The following is a 22548-nucleotide window of genomic DNA, read 5'->3' as shown; positions in this document are numbered from 1 at the left end:
TGATGTTGCACCCGTGTAACTGCAGCTCCTCAGAACAGGATACACACTGTGCAAAGAGCAACGTCCAGAGAGAATAGACACTGGTTTCCTGTTAGATAATCTTAGTGTTTCCCAGGTGAATGCATTGATCAGTGATCTTATACTGTGTCACGACACAACACGTTTTAGCGGCAGGATCAGTCTTTATATATTCCCCTAATATTTAGGAGAACATTTTAAAGGGATTATTTTTAAGTTATGATAATGACAAAAGTAGATAATCCGCTTATTTTATGTACATGCATTTTTTCACTGCAGTTGGTTTGGTTGTTATAGTTAAAGTCAGCATCACAATATTAAAGTCATTTTTAGACTTTAGTGTTTAGAGTTTATTACTGCGATACATGTTGTTATGGGTGGTTGTTGTAATACAGCAGCAAACACAAACATTTGTTGCTGTTTTAAAATAAAAAAATCTAAATAATGACAGCCTTGATTGGATTTCAGCACAAAATACAGTTTGTGAAATGGTGGACTGTTAAAAATAATATATAGTATATTACTACATTGTCTACACTATTTTAGTACACTAAAATAGTGTACAGTAATGAGTAATTGAAGGACTGTTGCAGAAAATGCCAACTGTTGTTTGAAAATCCTACCTTGTCACTTAAAAAGACTATTCTGGTATTTTTCAGTAATATTTGTTTTTCATCTACTGTTTTGACTTTGTGCCATGGTAACTCGCTACCTTTGTACCTTTGTAGTAGTGGTTTGAGAAAGGCAAGTCTAGCAAAACAGCCTATATCCAGGAAACCAAATAACCTTAGATTTGACATAATTCATTTGAAATATTACCTAATTCCAAACAAATGTAAACACCTGAGTCCTCCCTAGGATAAGCCATTTAAGCTGTGCACATGGAACCAGGAGACATAATGAGAATAGCCACGATTATAAGAAAAATACAATGAATATTTGTTTTGTTTTTAAATAAGTTTCAAAATATAAACTATATTGTCTTTTTGCAAATGCATGCAAAATCACACTAAACTATGATTTAGTTTAGTGAACTGTGCTTCACTCTTACCTATTAAATCAAACAATGTCGTTTTAAAACTAAATTTCCTTTTTTTTAGTTTTAATTACACCGTTACTTGAAATCATTAAATTGGATAACAGAATTTGGTATAACATTAGCATAGTGTGCTTATATTGTCACATAATGTTTCCACTCCATAATAAAACCAAAGCTGCATTTGTTTTCTGCACATTCAGTATTTTCTCTATCAGCTCACATCAAATATCCTCTGACCCCACACTAACTCCTGGACGAACATCTTGTTGAACAACCTCATATCCTTAGTTGGGAAACAATTGATGTGTGTGGTGTTTCCATGGTGACCCTACCACACAGCACGTAAGACAATAATGAAAGCTCTCAGGGGCATGGGGGCACCAGAACAGTGCATGTCCTCAACATTTCAGCTATTGTGGCACTTGGAAGAGTTACACAACCTGACGTTCACCCTGAGAATGTTTCATTCCCCTATCATCTCAGGGCTTTTGAGACCGGCAAAGATTGGGCTTGCTAGCAAAGGGATGACACACGGAATGACAAAACTCCTGTGTCTGTCTGTCAGGCTTGGTCTTTATCCGACTGACATTTGCTGGCTCAGGCTCATCCAGGCTCTGGAGAAGCCAGGGATAAGAGTCAGACACAGATAGCTTTTTCCTTTGCAATTCTGTATAGTGGAGGGGAAAAATGTTTTTCAAATCTTCATCATGTTTTTACAGACTCTCTGAAATATAATTGCTTCTAAAGCAGTGACGGAAACCAGAGGATCTTTACATTATGCACCATTGTGTTATTGCTTTCGTAATATGCTGTTGTGCAGTGCATTTTGATTTTTGTCTGTGCTGACCTAACCTATTGGTGATTAAATCTTGATAGGGCTGCTACTTCAGCAGAGACTTTTTTTTGTCCTCTGAGTAAGTCAAAAGAACAATGTAAGAATGCATTGTGCCATTTAAAACTGATGAGCCAAAGCCGGCTTGAAGGAAGAGAGGGGAGGTGTAGGTGTTAAATTGATTGGCGAGAGAAAAAAGCATCTGCTTTGCAATAGCTTAACAGTTGCCTCAGAAGCACGCCTGCTATTGTTTCCAAACAAGAATACCCACTTCTGTGTGCCGAGGAGTGTCGCCTTCAGAAGAAATGTGTTAGAGGGATAGAAATGGTTGCATAAGAAACATTTAGACATCTTCTTTTTTGCAGCTCTCTGGGACCTTGATCTGTTTTCTTTTTTCATAGCTGCCTCAACTCTTTTTCTGTTCTCCAGGCAGTTTAGAGTTAATACGTGGGCAGAGAACAAAAGACAGGGGATACGGGGCTAGAGTCGGCAGCTGATCCAATGACAGAAATGGTACTGAGGCGAGAGGGTCCCAGGTGTAGTCATGACTCAAGAAGCACTCCAAGATAAGGGGTTTTGATTGAGGGGGGCACGAAGTGAAAAGGAAGCATGGGGGCAGCATGGAAGCTTGTGTCCTGTGTGACAAGCTGCCTGTTGTGTGCATACTCCCTGACAGCAGGAAAAGCAAAGAGACAGGACACCTGACCCCTCTAACCTTCACCAAAGTAAGATGGGACTCAGACTTCTGTTACTGAACAGCAGTGGCATGAGTGTGCACCTCTCTGAATTTATTTCAGTAAAGCTGGGTCGTTAGACGTCACCGAGTTCAGATAAAAGAAGTTTTTGCTGACAGGAACAGACAAAATGCTATGAGGAGACATTTTTGTCTGCAGATTTTTTTCAACGTATTGCACAGTGTTCTAGATCTGCCACTTGCATAGGACACAAGAAAAGTCTAGTTTATCTGTAGAATTCCCACTGCATTGATGAGACAGGCTACACTTGCCCCTCATTGATTATGAAGTGCTTCCTAATCAATGAAGTTGGTTAAGGTTTCAGAAGATTGTGGTTTCAAAGTACATGTTAATCTCGTACACATGTTATGTCAAAGATCATTATCATGTTCTATGTGTTCCTTTTAACTATTACATACTTATTGCTGTAATTTCTATTAACTGATGTTGTAAGGAAACGCATATGTTGTCACTGATGACACACCGCCTGGTCAAAAAAAAAAAGTCACACGCTCCAGTATTTATTGGCCCACCTTTTCCTTTCATTGCAGCACCCATTCACCATTGTTTCGATAAGATGCAATGTCATCACACTGCCTTCCATCGAGAGTTGCATTAATTTCTCGCCAAGATTGTGTATTGATGAAGGGATCGGATCCATGCGTAGTCTCCAGCACTTCCCAATGATTTTCAATAGGCTTAAGGTCTGGACTCTGCATTGGCCAATCCATGTGTGAATACAATGCCTTATGCTCCCTGAACCCCTCTTTTATAATTTGAGCCCAATGAATTCTGGCATTGTCATCTTGGAATATGCCCATGTCACGAGGGAAGATGTGTAGATTGCTGAAATATTAATTAATGTATTATTACAGTAATTATCAAATGGACTGGTGTTACCTATTATATTGGTGAAATTTAGGTGGTGTCTTTTTCTTATTTGGCCATGCAGTGTGTTACCCAGGCACTGATAAATTTTTATGGACAATTTCCAACTTGCCAAATACACATTGAATAGCAACATCAACGAGGAATCATTGCACTGATAACAGTGTAATGACAGTGATGACATAATCAGGGTGCAACCAGATTTATTATTGAATGAGTAGTATTTAAATATAAATCACACAGTATACTGTGTTCTAGGACACAGGGTGTACCATTTTGCATCAGACTGATAATGTTTGGGAGGGAACATAATGACAACTTGATACAATTTTATATCTGCATGTAAACATAAATTATTTGTACTGCAAATAGCAGCAAGATGTTTGCAGCCAAGATATATTGCTGGAATGTTATGTTTGTACACACTCAAACCGGCAAACAACTGTCAAGTTTCTCAGATTCCTAGAATATTAAATTATTAACATTATTAAGGTATAGGGTTTATTTTAATACAATTACTTGGTTCAAGGTAGCAAAATTTTATAAGCATAATATAAGCAAATATTATACATTAACTTGCAAAAGTTAGTACCTCCTTTAAATTCTTTTCTATGTAAAAACATTGAAAAAACTCATCAGGCCAAAATGGGCATTACTAAGTACCCACCATAATTCAGTAGCTGGTAGATCTACCTTTAGCTTTGCTAACTCGAAGTAAGCGTTTTCTGTCAGGCTTCAACAATCTCTTGCATCAATGAATAGGAGACCCATTCATTTGTACGATATTGCTTCAGTTCATTGAGATTCTTGGGCTTTCCCTTATGCACTAATCTCTCAAAGTCCCACCATTTTATTTCAATTGGGTCCATTGGGTCTGGACTTTGACTAGGCCGTTTCAAAACTTGAATTCTTTTGTTTTTTAGCCGCTCTGATATAGATTTACTACAGTGCTATGGATCATTGTCCTGTTCCCTGACCCAATTTAGACCAACCTTTAGCTGTCGGACAGTTGGACTCACGTTAGCCTCTAGAATACTGTGCTATAGAGGAGTTCATAGTCGACTCAATGACTGCAAGGTGTCCAGGTCCTGTGGCTGCAAAACAAGCTCAAATCATCACCCCTCCACTGCTGTGCTTGCCCGTGGATATGAGGGGTTTCTGCTAAAATATTATGTTTGGTCAGCCCAAACATGGAGTTTGGCATTAAGGCCAAAAGACCCCAGTTTGTTCTCATCTGTCATCTGACATTGTTCCAGAAGTGTTGTGGCTTGTTCAAATGCTGTTTTGCGAACCTCATTCGTGCTTTAATGTTCATTTTAGAGACAAGAGGCTTTCTCCTGGCAACCTTTCCAAACAAGCTGCACTTGTTCAGTCTTCTTCTAATTATGCTGTCATGGACTTCAACATTTATAATGCTCATTGACGCCTGTAGGGCCTAAAATTTAGCATTTGGGTTTTTTGTGTTTCTCTGAGCAGTCTGTTTAGCCTTGGGGTGAATGGGCTGGGGTGTCCAATCCTGGGAAGATGTAAGTGGGAAGAGTATGCTGTCTTAATCTGTGTCACTGCTTCTTTAAGACAGTTTCTCACACCTGAATGCTCCAGACCAGCAAACTGTCTAATTAATTGTGAATTAACATCAATTAATCAAGGGCTGATGATTAGCAGCACCTGGCTGCAGCATATCCCCTTAAATGCCATGGAAGCAACAAGGGGGTACTTGGTATTGCCCTGTTTTTTTCTGTTTTTGTTATTATTTGTTAAAAATAAATAACGGCATTGTAAAAAAAAAAATATGTTGTTGTTTGTCTTGGGTTGTTTTGTATTTGCATTTGACTCACCACGATTAGGTGATTATTATTCTTTGTAGACACACACACACACACGCACACAATGCATAAAATAAAAAGAGGGCTTACTAACTTTTGCACATGACTGTAGACGCCAACACTTAGTTCCAGTTGTAAGATGGAAATCGTGGCCTCCAACCCTACTTTCACACCCTAAGTTTTCCCTGTGGTGGAAGGACAACATTTAACGTGAGAACATGGAACTGAAATGTTGTAATGTATGCTAATCAGGGCTGGAGATTGTATAATTCAAGACACAGTCTTGAACACAGTCCTATAACAATTTTCATTACATTTCCTGGCATTCTTGTTGTCACATGTTTCATTTATAAAGTATAATTCTAGTCCCCTATGTTTGTATGCATTTTTTTACATGCATAAGGTGTGGTTGCACTTAGGTCAGGATCAGTATTGTTGTCACTCTGGCTCCCTCCTCCCTGCTCCTTTCTATTTTCTCACACACTCCCCTCACTCCCTCTACAGAGTGACATTTATTAATTAAATATGGTGTACTGCCGCAGGATGTGCTTCCCTTTCCACTATCTCCAGACACTAATAATTACATTGGCATTTAGCTCGGTGATAGGCCGACCCTATGGCCTTTATGAAATGTTCCCCGGGCCCGGATACTGAGCAAAATATAGACTGATGTGGTGCTATATATCGATCCATTTGTCTTTATTCTTGCTTTTATCCTAAGAAAAGAGGCACCGTCCATTAACATGGTCTAAAGACTGTAACAATATCATCACCTGTTTTTGACATCATTAAAGGCTGCAATTTAGCTGTGGTAACCTGTAAAACATAACTTGTTGTTGCAACTTAACAATGTAAGTGAAAGGTTTGCCTTAAAACAAAAATGCAGTGCATCTTAAGCTTTAAAACATTAACAACCAAATTTGTTCAATAACTGTTCGAAAGTAAATTTACAAAAGTATATTTTTCGTACATGAGGGTCAAAGGTCTCTGTTAACACTTACTGTGGAACAAAAACCGTGCTAAAGGTTGAGCTATATATTAATTGATATTAATATATCGAATATTCATTGATTATACAGTGGCAAGCAAGAATCTGATCTTCATCTAAGTCAAGAGTATAAAATGTAAAAAAATAAAATAAAAACACACACAAAAAAATCTGATCTTTCATGTTTGTATTGAGAACAACCATAACACCCTCATAGCTATAGTGGAATAAGTAAGTGAACCCTTGGAATTAATAACTGGCTGACCCCCCACTTGGCAACAATAACCTCAACCAGGCCCTTCCTGTAGCTGTGGATCAGACCTGCACATCGTTCCCGAGGAATTTTAGTGCATTCTTCCTGCAGAACTGGTTTTCTTCCGTCATATTCTCTGGACGTCTTATACATGTGGCTCTCTTCCGGTTGTTCCACAGTACTGTATTTCTGTTGAGTTGAGGTCTGGGCTCTGACTTGTCCACTCTAAAAGGCAGATTTTGTTTTTCTGAAGCCATTCTGTTGTGTGTTTGGGTCGTTGTCCTGTAGCATCACCCAACTTCTTCTTCTAATTTCAGCTGACGTACAGACATACTCATATTATCGTAAAGAATTGTTTTAAAAGATATATCTTCAAATAGTTCAATACAGTTTCATGAGTCCACAAAACATTTTGCCAATACTGCTGTAGAGTGCCCATATGCTCTTTGATGAACTTCAGGTCTGCAGCAATTTTCTTTTTATTAAGCAGCTTCTTCCTTTTTGGTGTCCGGCCATACATAGACACCCTGCTTGTTCAATGTTTTACCTACTGTTGGCTCATTAACACAGATGTTAGCCAGTTCCAATGATGCCTTCAAATCTTTGACTGTCACTGGGTGGTTGGCACAGAGACCATTGTGAATTTAGAAACATACTCCTCTGCACCCTTCTAATTGAAGGCTTAGTTTTTAGTACACATTGTAGTCTACTGGGTTGAAAAACGCTCATCACAAATTGGACCTTTGTTTTGTTCAAACTCTAAGATTACTATCATGTTTTCCGAAGGTGTTTATAGTCTGAAATAAAACAATTTGACCTCAAAACCATCAGGACACTTCTTTCAGATGTAGGGTAATTTATTTACAATTATTATTATTATAATTTGTACATAATGAACAGAGAGAGAAGATAAATTTGATATATATACAAATTGCGATCTTTGATAATAATAAAAGAAGAAATAGATTATTTTGTGATTAAATTACCAATAATGAAACCAAATATATATCATTAGGAACAGATTTCAAATTCAATTAATAATGAATACTAGATATACATGATAAAGCTACATACAATTCTAACAATAACTTTTTCAGTTTTAATGGTGCTGCAATGAAAGGACAATGTATGGCAGCATGTGTTGAAGAATGATGGCAGGATGACTGTAAGGCTGGTGGGTGGTCTCTTGCAGTCCAGACAGGGGTCTGTCATGCAGGTCAGTTGAAGACATGTAGCTCAGTGTTCTTTCTGAGATTTAACAGACCGCAGACAGCAAAGTGTTCAGATATTTGAAGCTAACTACATATGGTGAAAGGTTTTACTGTTTTTGGCAAACACTTCATGCTTTGATTTTGCTTTACTTAATTATTTTGCCTCAGGTGGCCTAATCAGCCTGGTACATTGCAAGATTATTATGCGGCTTATCAGCTTCAGGGATTTATCAGTTGGTGCCTAAGTTCTAATCACTGTAAACATGCATTTAGTAAAAATCGCAGGTTACATTTGAATAAGATATCAGAAAATAGCCTGCCATCTCTTCCCTCAGTTATCTAGGATCATTCTCACTTGATCCTCTCTTCCCCCTTCTTCGGATTTGGAGAGAAGATCAGTGTTTCCAGAGAGCGGTGTGAGGCAGTCACTCTAGGTTTGTCCGAATAATCTCTGAACACCAAATTAAACTTCAGATTGGAGTCTCACTTTGTCTTAACTGAAATTACCAGGGTAGGTTTCAGTGGAACCATCTGAGTTTTAAATTAAACCTTTAGACTCAGGGGTTTGTATGTACCATTCAGTATCAGCTAAGATGACCGGTGTTCTTGGCATCTTGGGAAATCTCCCCGTGACTTCTTTTATTTTGGTCGATGTCCTTGTCCTTGTCTGTCATAGGGCCTGAAAGGGGATCACTAGCAAGTACTGTTCTCTCTGAACAGCAAGCTGTGCTGCTGTATTTGTCACTGGGTACTTGACTGAGCAAAAGGATAAAAGCCCAAAGTGAGTGACAGAGATGCTTAGAAGAGGCAAACTGACGTGAGTAGCTGCAGGTGTTATTACATATGTGACTTTGTGTTCATGTATGAGTATATTCAGTATGCACACACATGCCATATATGCTTTAATATTGTGTGGGAGCAGTAATATTTTCTGCTGTGTGGGTTCGTGGTAATAGATGTCTCATCTTTTTGTTTGTGCTGTTTCCACATATTTGCAAGGTGATACATTTCATAACTCCAACTAGAAACCCAATATTATCTTGCCAGGTGGATATAAGTGGTATTTGTAGAACTGTGCTTCTGGGACTAGCTGGATCTATCAAATAACATAGCACAGTATGTAACCATGTTATTTGATCTTTCCAGTCCCCTCTCTCTCTCTGTAAGGCAATATCTTTGCATACAGTTTTATCAGCGCTGGTGTTAGTTTGACTAAATCAAGTGTAGGGCGTATTTGTTGGAACTGTTGGTGTAGTCGGGTTTCTCAGAAATTAAAGTTCAGATATAGTTGAAAGACTGTGCCTATGCATAAAAGTTATACACCCTTAATTTATGTAATAAAACTTCTATTGAAGCAAAGAAAGAAAGATTTTATCTATTGCAATCTTTGACTCTGTTTTCTTTACCTTAAAGCGCATTGTCCTCATCTTAGCCTGATTCAGGTTGTCTTCTAATTTAATTGTCATATGTCAATTAATAAATAATTAAAAATTTAATAAAGTGAAGGTTAACACCGAACACATTTCCTAGTTTCCTCAAATAGAGCGGGTAAAGTGTTAAATGATGAGAAATATGAAGGTTAGCAGCTGCAAAACCGACCACGGTCTAAGAAACTACAGTACATGGCTGAAACTAAGGCCTGTCTTTTAATGACTGATTAGTCATTCAGTCAATAAAATCTCAAAGGACAGTGTAATATTCCCATCATGTGTTCTGAAAGCCTGATGCAGCATCTTTAAATGTTCTATTTGTGCACCCAATGGTATAAAAGCAAAGATATTTAATTTAAAATGATCAAAAACACAGAATAAAGCAGCACATCATCAAATAGGGGAAAGAAAAAAACAGTATTTGTCATTTTATTTGTTAAATAACTTAAAGATTAATTGATATTCGGAGCAGAGACAGGTTAATTTCTTGTTAGTCTAATGGACTAATGGATTTTATTGACTTATTGTTTCAGTGCTACTGTAATATATTTTTCATCTTTTAAAGTTCACGCTTAATAAACTGTACAAAGGGCATGTCACCAATAAAAAAAGATGAAAACTGAATACCTGACTAAAAACGGTGAACTTCAGTCTCAAACAACACTTCTATTCAGCGCACAGGACATTTTGCTTGAAACAAACACATCAATTTGGCTTTGAAAAGACTACCCACCGAATGCACAAAAGAACTTTTCACCTCTCACGTCCACAATGACTCACAGCACCTGCCTTCCAGTCCAAAAGTCCAGATCTGCAGTTGTGTTTATTAGTTTTGCTTAATTGTGCATAGTATTTAAAGGTCAGGGCCTGCTGTGATACATCGCTGCCAAAATGGCTTCCAGGGGACACTGTTTCAGATGAATAAACACAGAAAGCTGCACCATCTCCCACCCCTCCATCCCCATCCTTTACCTCCCAAAGTGCAGCAACATCACATTCGGCTTTTTTAGGCCTCGCACCAAGTCCAGTGACTGATGGGCATCCACTGGTATACACCGCATCACTGACTTCCATTTCAGCTGGCATGAGGCAGCAGATTAATTCACTTGTCAAATTCCTTTTTTTTTCTGCTGTAGCCTATGTTTATTCAGATAGAAGGAATAATGTGTTTGTCTTCCAGTGAATTAAAACATGCAGTATATCTGTATAACTACAGCCTTCTCCGTGATGAATGGTATTTGACTTCTATAAGCAGTAAACTTGTTCTGTTTGGCTATAAAAACTGATTTAATGAGAGAGTGACTTGAATAGATAAGCAGATATGGCAGCGGGTATTATAGGGAGGTGAGCCGAATGGGAGATGGATGATGTGCAGTTTATTATCAGTTATGTAATGCACTTTTTATAAGCCCATAACCATCTGGACAGTAGGTACCTGCGTTGGATGCAAGATTGCGTGCATCCTGAGATATATGTCAGAATATATACATGTTTTGAAGAGACGTACACACTTGTGGAGAAGCGAGAGTGCAATTATACGTCTCACTAATGAACAGCGTACCTTTGTCAAAAGATGTGGTTATACATTGTCTGTTGCACCACTGCTATATTTATGTCCTACACCCATGACAGTGTAGAAATATGTTTATATACTGCATTGGAATGTGTTTATATGCCTTTTGACTATGATTGTTGTCTCTTGCCTTGTTGCCACAGGCTCTGTTGGGGGAAGGCCATCAGATGGATCTCACCAAGTTTCAGCATACACTCTGGGATGTCCTAACAAGAGGAGATAGTGTCAAGGTGAGCATTTCTGCATTTGTCCACATTACTCCTACAGTAGCCAATTACAGAATATTCTTTACTTTGTTTTTCTTTATTTTTTGGATAAGTTTCTGGTCACACCAGGAGCTAGCAAATTAAATGACCCATCCTTGAAATAGATTAGTGGCATTATGTGTCATGCAAATGTTTACTTCAGTAAAGTACACGTGTTTTTTGTAGACGTCTGTCACAGTTTATTTATATACTGTAGTTGTACTAATCTGAACGTTAATTTAGCAATACCAGTGCTAGGCTCGATTAATGGCAATATCTGTCTGTCTCTGGTTGGTCCAGCACTTTGGTCCAGACTGAAACGTCTCAGCAATTATTGGATGAATTCCCCTGAAATTTTGTTGTAGAAATTTATAGTTGCAGGACAATAATTGCCAAGGACCTAAAATTTCATCTTGTGTCACCATAAGGTTGACATTCGAGCTGTGTGAAGCAACCACCAGGAACAATGTAGAAACAATAAAGAAGTGTGCCAAAGCTTGATTGATCTGAAGTTGTAAATTTAGCTGCGGGTGATTTGATGCAGTGATGTTCTTGTAGTTACCAGAGTGTAATTGGATTTTTGTCATGATTGTATCTTATAAGAGGGTGTATGTAATATAACCACAGCAGATATTACCTCATAATACCTTTCTTGATTCAGAGCTAATTTATAGTCTCTAAACTGCCAGTTTATTTCTTTCTTAGCACTGCTTTATAAACAGCATGTTTTCATCTGACAGCAAACGCCTAGAAGAATATGTCCATGCCTCACTCCATCTCCTGAACTGAGGACGTGGAGAGTACTAGATAGCATCCTTTCATTTCCGCTCCTCCAGATAAAAAGATGAGAGAGGGAGAGGACGAAAGTGAGGCTTGTCGCTGGGCAGTAGCGGTTGAGTCCCTTTGCTAAGCCACAGCGAGAATCTGTTCAAATAACCCACTCTGCCGATAAGAAGGTAGTCATTTCCATAGACAAAAAACACTGGGGTTCAGATTAGATTTCACCATCCGCCTGGCTTATCTTGGTGTTGCTCCATCATAGAATGTGAATTATAAGGCAAACTCCTGGCCCAACTCTTCATGAAAACACCGCTGAAATACATATGAGCTCGAAGTGGAATGATTATTGTTAGCAGTAACAGCACTGGTCTGAATTTTGATGCCCATATTTGAAGTATCACCAAAACTGCCGTAATGTTAGTGTTATTGTCAGTGTTAAACCTTTTCGTGTTAAGCTATTTTAATACTTGGTAGTTTGGTTCTCAAAAAGTATTTCCCAGCCATAGACACTGGTCTTCGAAGGAACTGGTCTGCAAAATTCCACATCTCTTTGATTTTTGTTTTGTTTTTTCTAATCTTTGTAATGTTAATACCCTAAACATGTAATCTTTAAATGTTGATTTTGTGTGGACATTGATGTTTTAAGAGCAGTATATTTGTATTCAGTTAAAAACTGTTATATTATTTTTGGGTTTCACTTGTATATTGGTGGTTATTTTGGTCACTTATGGTCAAAACAATGGAGCAAATAAGTTCTCTAAGGTGCTGTTGGTTGTTTAAGACATCCTACAAACTATAATTGTACCCATAAATTTAACCAGTTGTGGCACAAAGAAAAGCTCTTTCTTTGGGTTTGTTGACGACAGGCACTCAAAGCTTTAATGATCTGATGCAGCACAGGGCAGTCTGTGTCTTTTACTGTCTCTTTAATGTTAGTGTTACTACTTTCTGTTGTTTGCCTCTTGAGTTTTCATTTGTCTACTGGATGAATTTATGGTAATTGCATCAATATTGTAAATTGTCTTTGTGTATGGCTTTTTTCTGGTGCTATGGTGTTGATTGATTCCTCACTATATGCAAAACAAGTACTAACCAGCTTGTGAAAGGTGTTAAGTTACAACCATTAAGATTTGTCTCTGTTACTGTAGGAAGCTGTCAGCTATATAAACATCAGTGTGACACTTAGATTCTCAAAAGGTCATAAGCCACTCATATGCGTTGGAGTTTCCGTACCTTTTTTTTTTTGTTTGTTTTTAATCTCTGTCACATCCATTAAGTTGCAGCCATATGCTCAATTCATTTATATGTACTGCCATTCTTTCATTTTCTTGAGGTGCCTAAATCAAAACTCTTGATCAGGAACATAGTGTATAATAAAGTGTGTTGCATTAAGACTAGTCAAAGCTACAAAGGAACTTGGTCTATTTGTGTTGGAGCCTTACACCAGCTGCGGCAGCTAATGGCATTTATTTTCTTCCACACTCCACAGCACGCTTACGTCTTTGACATGATGCACATCCTGGCAATGGAGGCCATCACAAATACAACGTGCCTGTGACAGTACTTTCTGTTTCAGGAGAAAATATGGCTAATGAATCACTGCATGTCTCATACAGTTATAGTTAGGAGCTGATTATTGAGTCTTTTATCTAATTTTAGGACTTTAACCTGCCCTCCCTCGCAATGGATTCCTAGTTTACAGCTGGTTACAGTAAATAACACGTGTTGCCCACTTTCTTGTATCACATTAGTTCTGCCTTGATCTTTATTCAATTCTTTGCATCTCTGTGATTTGAATTAACAAAGAATGCATACATAATTGTTATCACTTTCCTATCAGCACAAAAAAGCTATATTGTCACACTCTTTGTTCAAAGTTGGTGTAGACTGGTATTTTTCAAATAGTTATAATTAGTTAAAATTGTAATAAATATGCAGCAATAGTTATCTGCAAGACAACAGTGTCATGGCTGAAAGCAATAAATTATCAGTCTGTAATTTACCCCACCAAACTAGCACTAGCTGCAAGTGTTATGACAGTATGCAACATTCACATCAAGCATCAGCAACGAAAATGAAATTGTCTTTACACTCCAAGCCTCTTGGAAAAGCAAGAGAGAAGCATGCTTTGGATATTTAGAGTGAAGAGCAGAATTAGTGGAGTATTTCGGGGGATTTGGGGCTTTTGCTGTGGAGACTGACGCGCTGTTAAGGGTACATTTGTGTGAACATTTAATGGAACCCCTGCTGATGTCCCTGTCGCCCCCTCTTGTAAAGAGGCCTAAGCGGACCTGACATCAAGAGCTTTTGGGAGACTCTCAGTCTATCTATTGCAGCACATTTTTTTTCCTGCCCCCTCTCTCTTCTCCTTTGTAAGCAAAGATAACTTTGGTGAATATTTCATGGGGTATATTGCCTCAGTTTCACTGTGTCGAGCGGGGAGAGTGGCACGCAATGACTACTGACAGGGTCACACGCCTGCGTCCGCTAGGAGACAGCCTTTCTTTTTGGTTCATCGTCCTGACACTCCTACTCCTTTTTCCCTCCCATTTTCCTTCTGTTACAGGCAACAGTTCTTTCAGCTGAGAGTCTTGACTGCTGACCATTTATCTGTTTCCTAACATTTTAGTACGACTTCAGAACTTCTGCCGATCCATCTGATACTGTTAGTTAAAATGCCAACATATGGGTACAAATCTGTTTTTGCACAGACTGCACCATTTACACCACTTAATGGTATGATTGCACGCTCGTAAGATCATACAGAAACTTAACAGTGATTCCTTTTGCCAACTTGGTGAGATAATTATTACATTATCAAAAGAGAAGTGTCCTCTTTGCAGAAGGATGAATATATTTCATTTATAAGGTAAGGCTTTTTAAAAATCATTAACATTTATGAAACAAAACGTTCCATCTGTCTTTACCTTTTAAGCTGACCTCAGCTTACACGTTCAGTCAGCTGCCCGTTACTGAAACATGTTGTATCGACCATAAAATAAAACCACTAAATAATCACTTTTGTTGTTTCTTTCAGCGCTACTCAAACTCCAGTGCTAACCTCTCAAGTGCAAGCTTCAATGACTGCCTTTATTGTTATTGGAAGTCACACTTCATTTCAGTTCCCTACATTCAATTTCATGGAGGGATGAGAAAAGGCTGCTTTTCCATGCTGCTTACAAAGATTTGACAACACTACAGTATGCTCACTTTACTGCTGCAGTCGTTGCATTGCCACCCTCTTATTTAACAAACAGTGTGCTTGCTTGACTTACAGTAGGTTTTCCCCTTGCCTTGCTCAGTCTGACGAGCAGCTGAGCGGTGTCACAGTTAACAGGGGCGGCTTTGTTGGTCTGTTGTGACAACATTCGTTTGATGTAGAAGTGGTAGTCCTCGGCTGCCATGTTCTCCCCTTCTGCTCTTTTACTTTCTTGTTCCTGCACTGTCTGGATCTCACCACTGTCACACATTGGGGAAGCCAACTGGCATGACCTGAAAGTGTGATGGCGACACACAAGCTGCCATTTTTTTTCTCTCCATCCAGTGTACACACATGCATATGGAAGAACGCATTCGGTTTTCAAGATTAAACAACTTTAATTGGCGCTCACTCTTGTCTGAGTTGGTGTCCCAGGATGCAGCACAGGGTGCCAGTGATGTATAAAAATGTTGTTTACGCATGTGTGTGCCCCTCATTTGCATAAGACTGTGTGTTTCCATCAAGCTACACATATACATCTGCCATATGCTCATGATTTTATTGCTGACAGTTTCAGTTTTAGTTGCAGTCAAACACTGTGTGCTGCCTACACACAGTCCAAATTCATCTAATGGATACACTGTACTCAAGCATGTACCAGCTGACTTTCAGAAATGCTTCATTCATCATAAGTAGCCTCTTGACTGTATTAGTTCAGTTCAGTCTAAACAGTTTTCCTGAAGACATGACAGAGACAGTAAAAGGTTTAAATTGTGCATCAGCAGTTAACATTGTTATCTTTGTCAGTGTCAAACCTAATCTTAGCTTATGTGTGAAAATAAAACACGATAACACCTAATAATAGACAGGAACATTGTCTAGTGGAAGAAGATTTTGTTAGGAAGTGCCATTAAAATTAATCAGAAGATTTACTCGTTAAAACCACCATGACTCACTCCGTCACTTGTCTCGCTGTGAGCTGGCGATACAGAAGAGGAAAGTGCCAGCAGCATGTATGGGATTGGAAAAGGAAAACCACTTGGGGCGTCTTTGTCCTCTGTTTGAACAGCGCCACAGAGGGGGGTGATAGAAGAGTGGGAGGAGTGGAGTCGGGGACTAGGGGAAAGGGGGATAAGAGAGAAGACGTTTCTCACAGCTGCCCAGCCTGAGGCCCAAAATATGTGGCAGCTTCCTCGTCACCGCGTCACCAGCCATCCGTTCTCGCCTGTCATTATTTTACCTCTCGCAGAGCACACATGCGGTCTCTCAGGCACACATATGCACACTTACACCACCACACACTGTCTGTGCTGCCTTGATCTACTCTTAAATGCTGCCAGCATCAGATCCTCAAACATGGAAAACTTAAACAGAATGGAGGAACCCAGACTGCAGTTCCTATTATACTGTTGTACCACATGACTGTTCTATTATAGACGAAGTTCTAATATTACATTGGAAAAGGTGATGAATCAAAAGTTCTTCTAATTACCAAAAATTCAAATTACCATGGTACCATTTTATTGTTAAGGACTCAAAAATTCTTTGCAACTTTTGTTAGTACGGACAAACCCAATACTAGTGTTCCAGATGCTTTGTAATTAGTATTGTAATACCCACACAAAGCACGTTTTAGCATTGATTAACAGTTCGGTTGTGTGTTTAAAGTGTCTAGTGTCTGTATAGAGAAACTGACCTCACCAGAAAATCAATTATAATTGACATTAGTTCAAATCCTTCTATTGGCCCTTGACAACAGTTGGGTTAGGGTTAATGTTCTGGTCTGTTAAGTATTATTTTGAAATGGATACAGCTTTTAAATTGTATCCATCAATCTTAACTCACCATAATGACAAACTGAAATATATATTTTAGAACAAAGCAATTAAAAATATAATCAGTTTAGTATTAGTCAATTAAATATTAAAAACTGGAATTTAAGAATTATTCAGCTCCTTGGCAACATTTTGAGCTTTGACTCTTCTTGACTAAATATCTACAAGCTTCCCAGACTTTGGTTTGTCCAGTTTATCCCATTCTTCCTGACAAATCCTCAAAAGCTTTGTCAGATTGGATGGAAAATGTCTTTGAAATGCCATCTTCAGCTCTCTCCACAAATGATAGGTTTATGCTTTGAGGGTGTCTGAGTAGTTTCCAAAGAGACTTTATGTGACATGAATGAACTTTGTAGGATAGAGATGTATTTTTATTATTATAGTGATTATTTCTTTTAATATTTATATTTTCACTATTACTGTACATCTTTATTCTTTTAGAAACTCCATATTGATTAGCTGTTGTGATATAACAAGTGAAAAAAATAATTCCTCATTTCTGTATGTTCAGAAACAATGTATATTTTGTAGTCGTTTGTTAAGAAGCAGGCCTTTTGCTGGCCATACCCAAAACTGAACTTCTAGTCTTCCCTGCCAGACCTTCAACTCAACACAACATCAGCATTAACATTGGATCTGCGGTGATTGTCCCTACTAAGTCAGCCAGAAACCTGGGGGTCATCATTGATGACCAGCTGACCTTCACAGATCACATCGCCACAGTCGCTAGGTCGTGTAGATATGCCCTCCACAATATCAGAAAGATCAGACCCTATCTGACGGAATACACAACCCAACTCATTGTACAGGCGTTGATCTTATCTCGCCTGGATTACTGCAATGCACTACTGATGGGTTTACCGGCATCCACGACCAAACCCCTCCAGATGATCCCAAATGCGGCAGCACGCCTCATTTTTAATCAACCAAAAAGGTCTCATGTCACACCGCTCTTTGGATCTTTGCACTGGCTTCCTGTGGCTGCAAGGATCAGGTTCAAAGCTCTGTCTCTTGCCTACAGAGTGGTGAACTCCACAGCTCCATCTTATCTCAATTCAATCGTTCAGGTCTACATCCCCTCCCGTCCACTGCGCTCAACCAGTGAACGTCGTCTGGTGGTACCAGCACCACACAGTCGACACCAAGGAAAACTGTTCAGCTCAGTGATCTCACGATGGTGGAATGAGCTGCAGAACTCTGCACGCTCAGCCACCTCACTTGCAATCTTTAAAAAACTGCTGAAAACAGAACTCTTCCGCATCTTCCTTTGCACTTAAAAAAAAACCAAAAACTTTTCTACCCTTTCATTCTCACATCTCTTGAAACAGAAACACTTTTTCGATAGCACTTTGCTTTTATGTTGTTTCTTCTTGACTTAAATTTTGTTTGCTTGCCTTGTTCCTCACTTGTAAGTCGCTTTGGATAAAAGCGTCTGCTAAATGACTAAATGTAAATGTAAATGCTAGCTTGAAAGCTAAGAAAAGTGAGTAGTATCGGGTTATATCAATTAATTCACATACAGTATTCACAAAAGTCTTTTTGGATGGAAATCTTGATTTTAATTAAATTGATGTGATATACGTATCTCTTGATGATGTAGATCTGTCCTCTGATTTCACAAGTTTCAAGAGTTCAACTTTCGTTAATGTACAGTAGACAATGTTGATAATCTGGAAAGCGATGTCTTCCTACTTCAACAAACAGTCAATTTAGATTTCTTGAAAGCATTTGGGCAATCTTTCTAACCTTAACCAAGTTGCTTTGTTGAGTTGGCAAGTTAGAAAAAGCCCATGATTTGTTCTGGGACTAGTCATAAGGGATTTTGTCAGAAGGCACTGAAAACAACCCATTTTAACATTAAGGTTTGAGGACTTGTCTTGAATGTTGAGCACCACTAAAGGTCTATGCAGGGTTTTTATCGACCCTCCACTCTGCACTCCTGTCCAAAAGTTAAACTCTGCAGAGGCTTTCACAAATGTCACAGTCAGGTTCAGTTTGCATTAACAACAGTGTCACGAGGCAGAGGAGAGTCTAGGTGCTCTGCAAACATTGTGCTGCTACACATTTATCACTGAGGTCTGTGGCTCTGCAGAGATGCCAGTTGTGTCGTGAACGCCGCAGTCTCAACATAAACCTCGAAGCATGTGTGTGGTAAATTGCTGTAGCAGCTCCCCCTTTAAATTAATAGAGCGATTCTTTAATATACTGAGAGTTGTGGCTTCACGGGGCTTCGCGGCAGTAACATATCCATCAAAACTTGGACTGAGGTGAAACTTTGATGATCTATCCATCACCACGCCTCACCTTAGCCAGATATTTCTGACAGGCTGAAACTGCACCTGCAAGTCACTGACTGTTAAAATCTGTCACTGCTACATTGCTACAAGAAATATCTATCCGGTACAAAATGGAAGGAAGAATATTGAGCAGTAAATGCACGTACTGTTGAAGTACATGTATAGTACACACATGCAGAGAACACACAGAAAGCCCATTCAAATTTACAAAAGGCATGTGCCACATCAAATAGAAAAAAAAAAAATCTGTAAAATGTGACACAGTCACCAACTGAGCATGCTGCTGAGGGAATTCAACATAACACACAACACACATAGAAGGAGGCTGTGTCTCTCCTACTTGGCTGTCATGAATGTAGGTCTGCCAAAGTGAGCAGCAACAACAACGACAAAAAAAAAAAGACAAAAAATGAAAGTATTACATAAGTTAGTATTCGCTGTGATTTGAACCTTAAGTCGGTGCACAGGCAGCTATTTAAATTGCATCAGTTCCTCTGATGTAAATGTGTATAGCCTTCAACTCCCTTAGAGCTTTTAGTCATTTATTTTGATTAGGGCTGTATTTATAAGATAAGTCTCTTAAGTAAGTCGCCTGGGAAGATGGGTTGGCGAGGATGGTAGTGGGGGAAGAAAATGAAGTCTGTTTGATGATTATAAATTCAGAAATATCTGCTTGTCAATTAATTAGCCACTTCCTGGGTATGTGTGCCCCTCTTTTCATTTACTGGGCCCGGCTCTCGGTGGACAAATACCCGCGGCGCACCTATTGTATGTCTAAGCCGTTACACACATCTCTGGCAGCTAGGGAACTGAGAATTAAGATCTGTAAAGGCAGACAGTTTTCAAGTCTACGTCTGTTTTCATGTGCCCGCTGATTTCCGGAGGCAGCGTATGTGGTTGCCCGAAGGCTTTAGTCTGCCCGTGTGTCGTTCTCAGACACAAACAAACTGAAGAATGATGTGTACATGAAAAGATGGGTTGACTGAGAGGACTGAGCTTGAAGTGATGGCTCCATTATTTCTGTCTCTCACAGTGCAACAATATTTGCAGGAGACTGATCCTGTTGAGGTTATTGTGGCCAGGTGAGCCATATGGATACTTTTATGGCGAATCAAGAGCAGTGTAACCCAAAAAACAGACCAGCATGTTGAGGTGTCCTCGGACAAGACACCGATACTCCAACACACCCACACATATTCCTCAGTGCACATGTTCCAGTAGACTTGAATTTAGTAATCCCACAATCATTAAAGTTGTGTGCAGTTTTGAACAAAATACCAAAATACTACTACTTATCAACTATTGCAGTTCACCAACTCGCCTGGTGACGTCAGCATCAGCTTGTGGTGGGACTATAATGTGACATAGTCAACATTATAACATTCTTACCATTTTTGTGAAGCTAGGAGTTTCCGATGTTATGAAATCAAGACATCTTAGCGTAAAATGTCTAACCTGAGCTTGCATAAGAACTTTTATTTTCCAGCAAATGCTACATGCGATGTCACAGTGATCTTAAGCAGGTTTTTGTTCAGCAGGTGGTGAGTCACATTGCATTTGGAAACACACTTGCACAGTCGAGTTTATAGTCTGATTTCCAGTGAAGAAAAAGAAAACAAAAAGACAGCATGTGACAAGTCAGATTCATCTTATATTTCCCCTGCCCTGTTTGTAGAGATTCTTGTCATAGTTTGCCCTCCTCAACATTATCAGTGCTCTAGAAAGAAAGAATGATTACGCTAACAACAGCATCTAGCACAAATGCAGGATCACCTTTTTACTAACCTCAGGTAAGATGAACAGCTACAGATAAATGCCAATATTTTGACACCAGTGTTGATTCTAAAACCTTCCACAAGGCGAGGATCCAGACTGTGATGAGGACCTTTCTAAATGAATGTGGCGTCTTCAAAAGAAAACTAAAGACTTAAAATTGTTTTGGCTCTGCCTGTTTTTCCCTTGTGGCCCAAAAACAGAACACTAGCATCCAGGCATGTTGTCTTTCATCCTTAAACTGTCTTTCAAAGGCTCCTGGGAGCATCCTAGAGCACAGAAAGGAACCTTGTATTTTGCAACATCAAGCGCAAGCGTGTCTTCTGGGAGGGTGCATATTAGAGTCATGGACTTGAGCTGAAATGATCTTTTAAAATAATTTTCTCTGTCTCACACCAATATAGACACTTTTGTTTTGGTTGTATGCATTAATTCAGGTGATATTCAAGTTCTTATCAGTGTATAGGTCTTTGACCTTGTTTTTTTTCTCTCTCTCTCTCTGCTTTTATTGTGTTCTTGTAGATCAAAGACACACATGGTGCACCAGGCAGTCTTGTTGGTGAAGATCCTCATTTACAGGCAGCTGACAGAGGTAAGGTGTAAAGCCTTACTTCCAACTACACTTACACTGCTCTTGTGAACCTACTGACTTTATTTCTGGTATGAGACCTTTTTAAATTGAGCTCATAGGATGTCTATACTCTGAACACAAGAGCATATAGGTTTGTCCGGATAATTTGTCTTATGATAGTTGTGTATCATTTTATCACAGCAGCCACAATAGATCAACTAGAACATGAGTGTAATTGTGCTGTGTTCATAGAAATTGCACTAGTTCCCTTGAATTAAAGACTGAGGATGAGCACATCTTTGTTCATTTGCCAGAACTGTGTTTGGCAAAATACCTCACCCAAGGGATATAGAGTATAACACCATCAAAAATTCCCCATAGCATTGTTAAACTGTGAGACAGTTACCACTAATGCAAAAATAAAATCCAAATAAAAATATGTGTTAAAATAGTGCAAGTTGCCTGTCTGAAGTAACAGCTAATAGTGGGTAAACGTGAATCCACCTCCTGATCCGAAGCCTTGAGAGAGTTGTCCTGGTCGATCAGTGAATATTTTGATGAATTGTTTTATTAATTTGTTAAGCAGCCATACTGTAATGTATACTAGTCTTTGTCTATGTTTTACTTCACGGGGTCATGTCTTATTAGACTTTTGGGAAATGTGCCATCATGACGACGTTGCTTTGGGCTTTACTTGCTTACACTTTTTAAAAGCCCATTTTTTTTTATGGGAATTTGTAGAGTTGGTGCTTGGGTTAAGTGATATGTATTACTGTATCTGCCACAGTGTGCTTTTTGATGCTGCCTCTGGTTAGCTTTTAGCTCTGTAAACCGTGCCAAGTATTTTTTTTTTTTCCTTTTTTGACTACAGTGGCTGGATGCAACTTATATACAGCAGCTCAGTCAAAGCCCCTACATACACCCACTAATCTCAGTATATTTCTCCACTGCACTGGACTGAATTAACTCCACCAGTACAAAATCCTTCTCTTTGTTCATATCAATTTAATGTCCTTGCTCTAGAATATTTCACTGACTCAACACTTATACTTCAAC

General features: G+C 38.9%; 1 protein-coding gene across 1 annotated transcript in view; it reads left to right on the top strand.

Moving 5' to 3' along the window:
- Positions 1–22548, top strand: part of LOC113157483 (glucosidase 2 subunit beta-like) — a 116409-nt gene that overhangs the window by 25639 nt on the left and 68222 nt on the right. Inside the window, exons 9-10 of the mRNA XM_026353001.1 lie at positions 10936–11022; positions 21444–21513. Coding sequence (XP_026208786.1) covers positions 10936–11022; positions 21444–21513 — 157 coding nt within the window. The remainder of the gene's footprint in view (positions 1–10935; positions 11023–21443; positions 21514–22548) is intronic.

This window comes from Anabas testudineus, chromosome 18 (genome assembly GCF_900324465.2).
Source record: "Anabas testudineus chromosome 18, fAnaTes1.2, whole genome shotgun sequence".
NCBI lineage: Eukaryota > Metazoa > Chordata > Actinopteri > Anabantiformes > Anabantidae > Anabas > Anabas testudineus.
The sequence above is the reverse complement of the archived record's forward strand: the minus strand, read 5'-3'. Positions and strand labels throughout refer to the sequence as shown.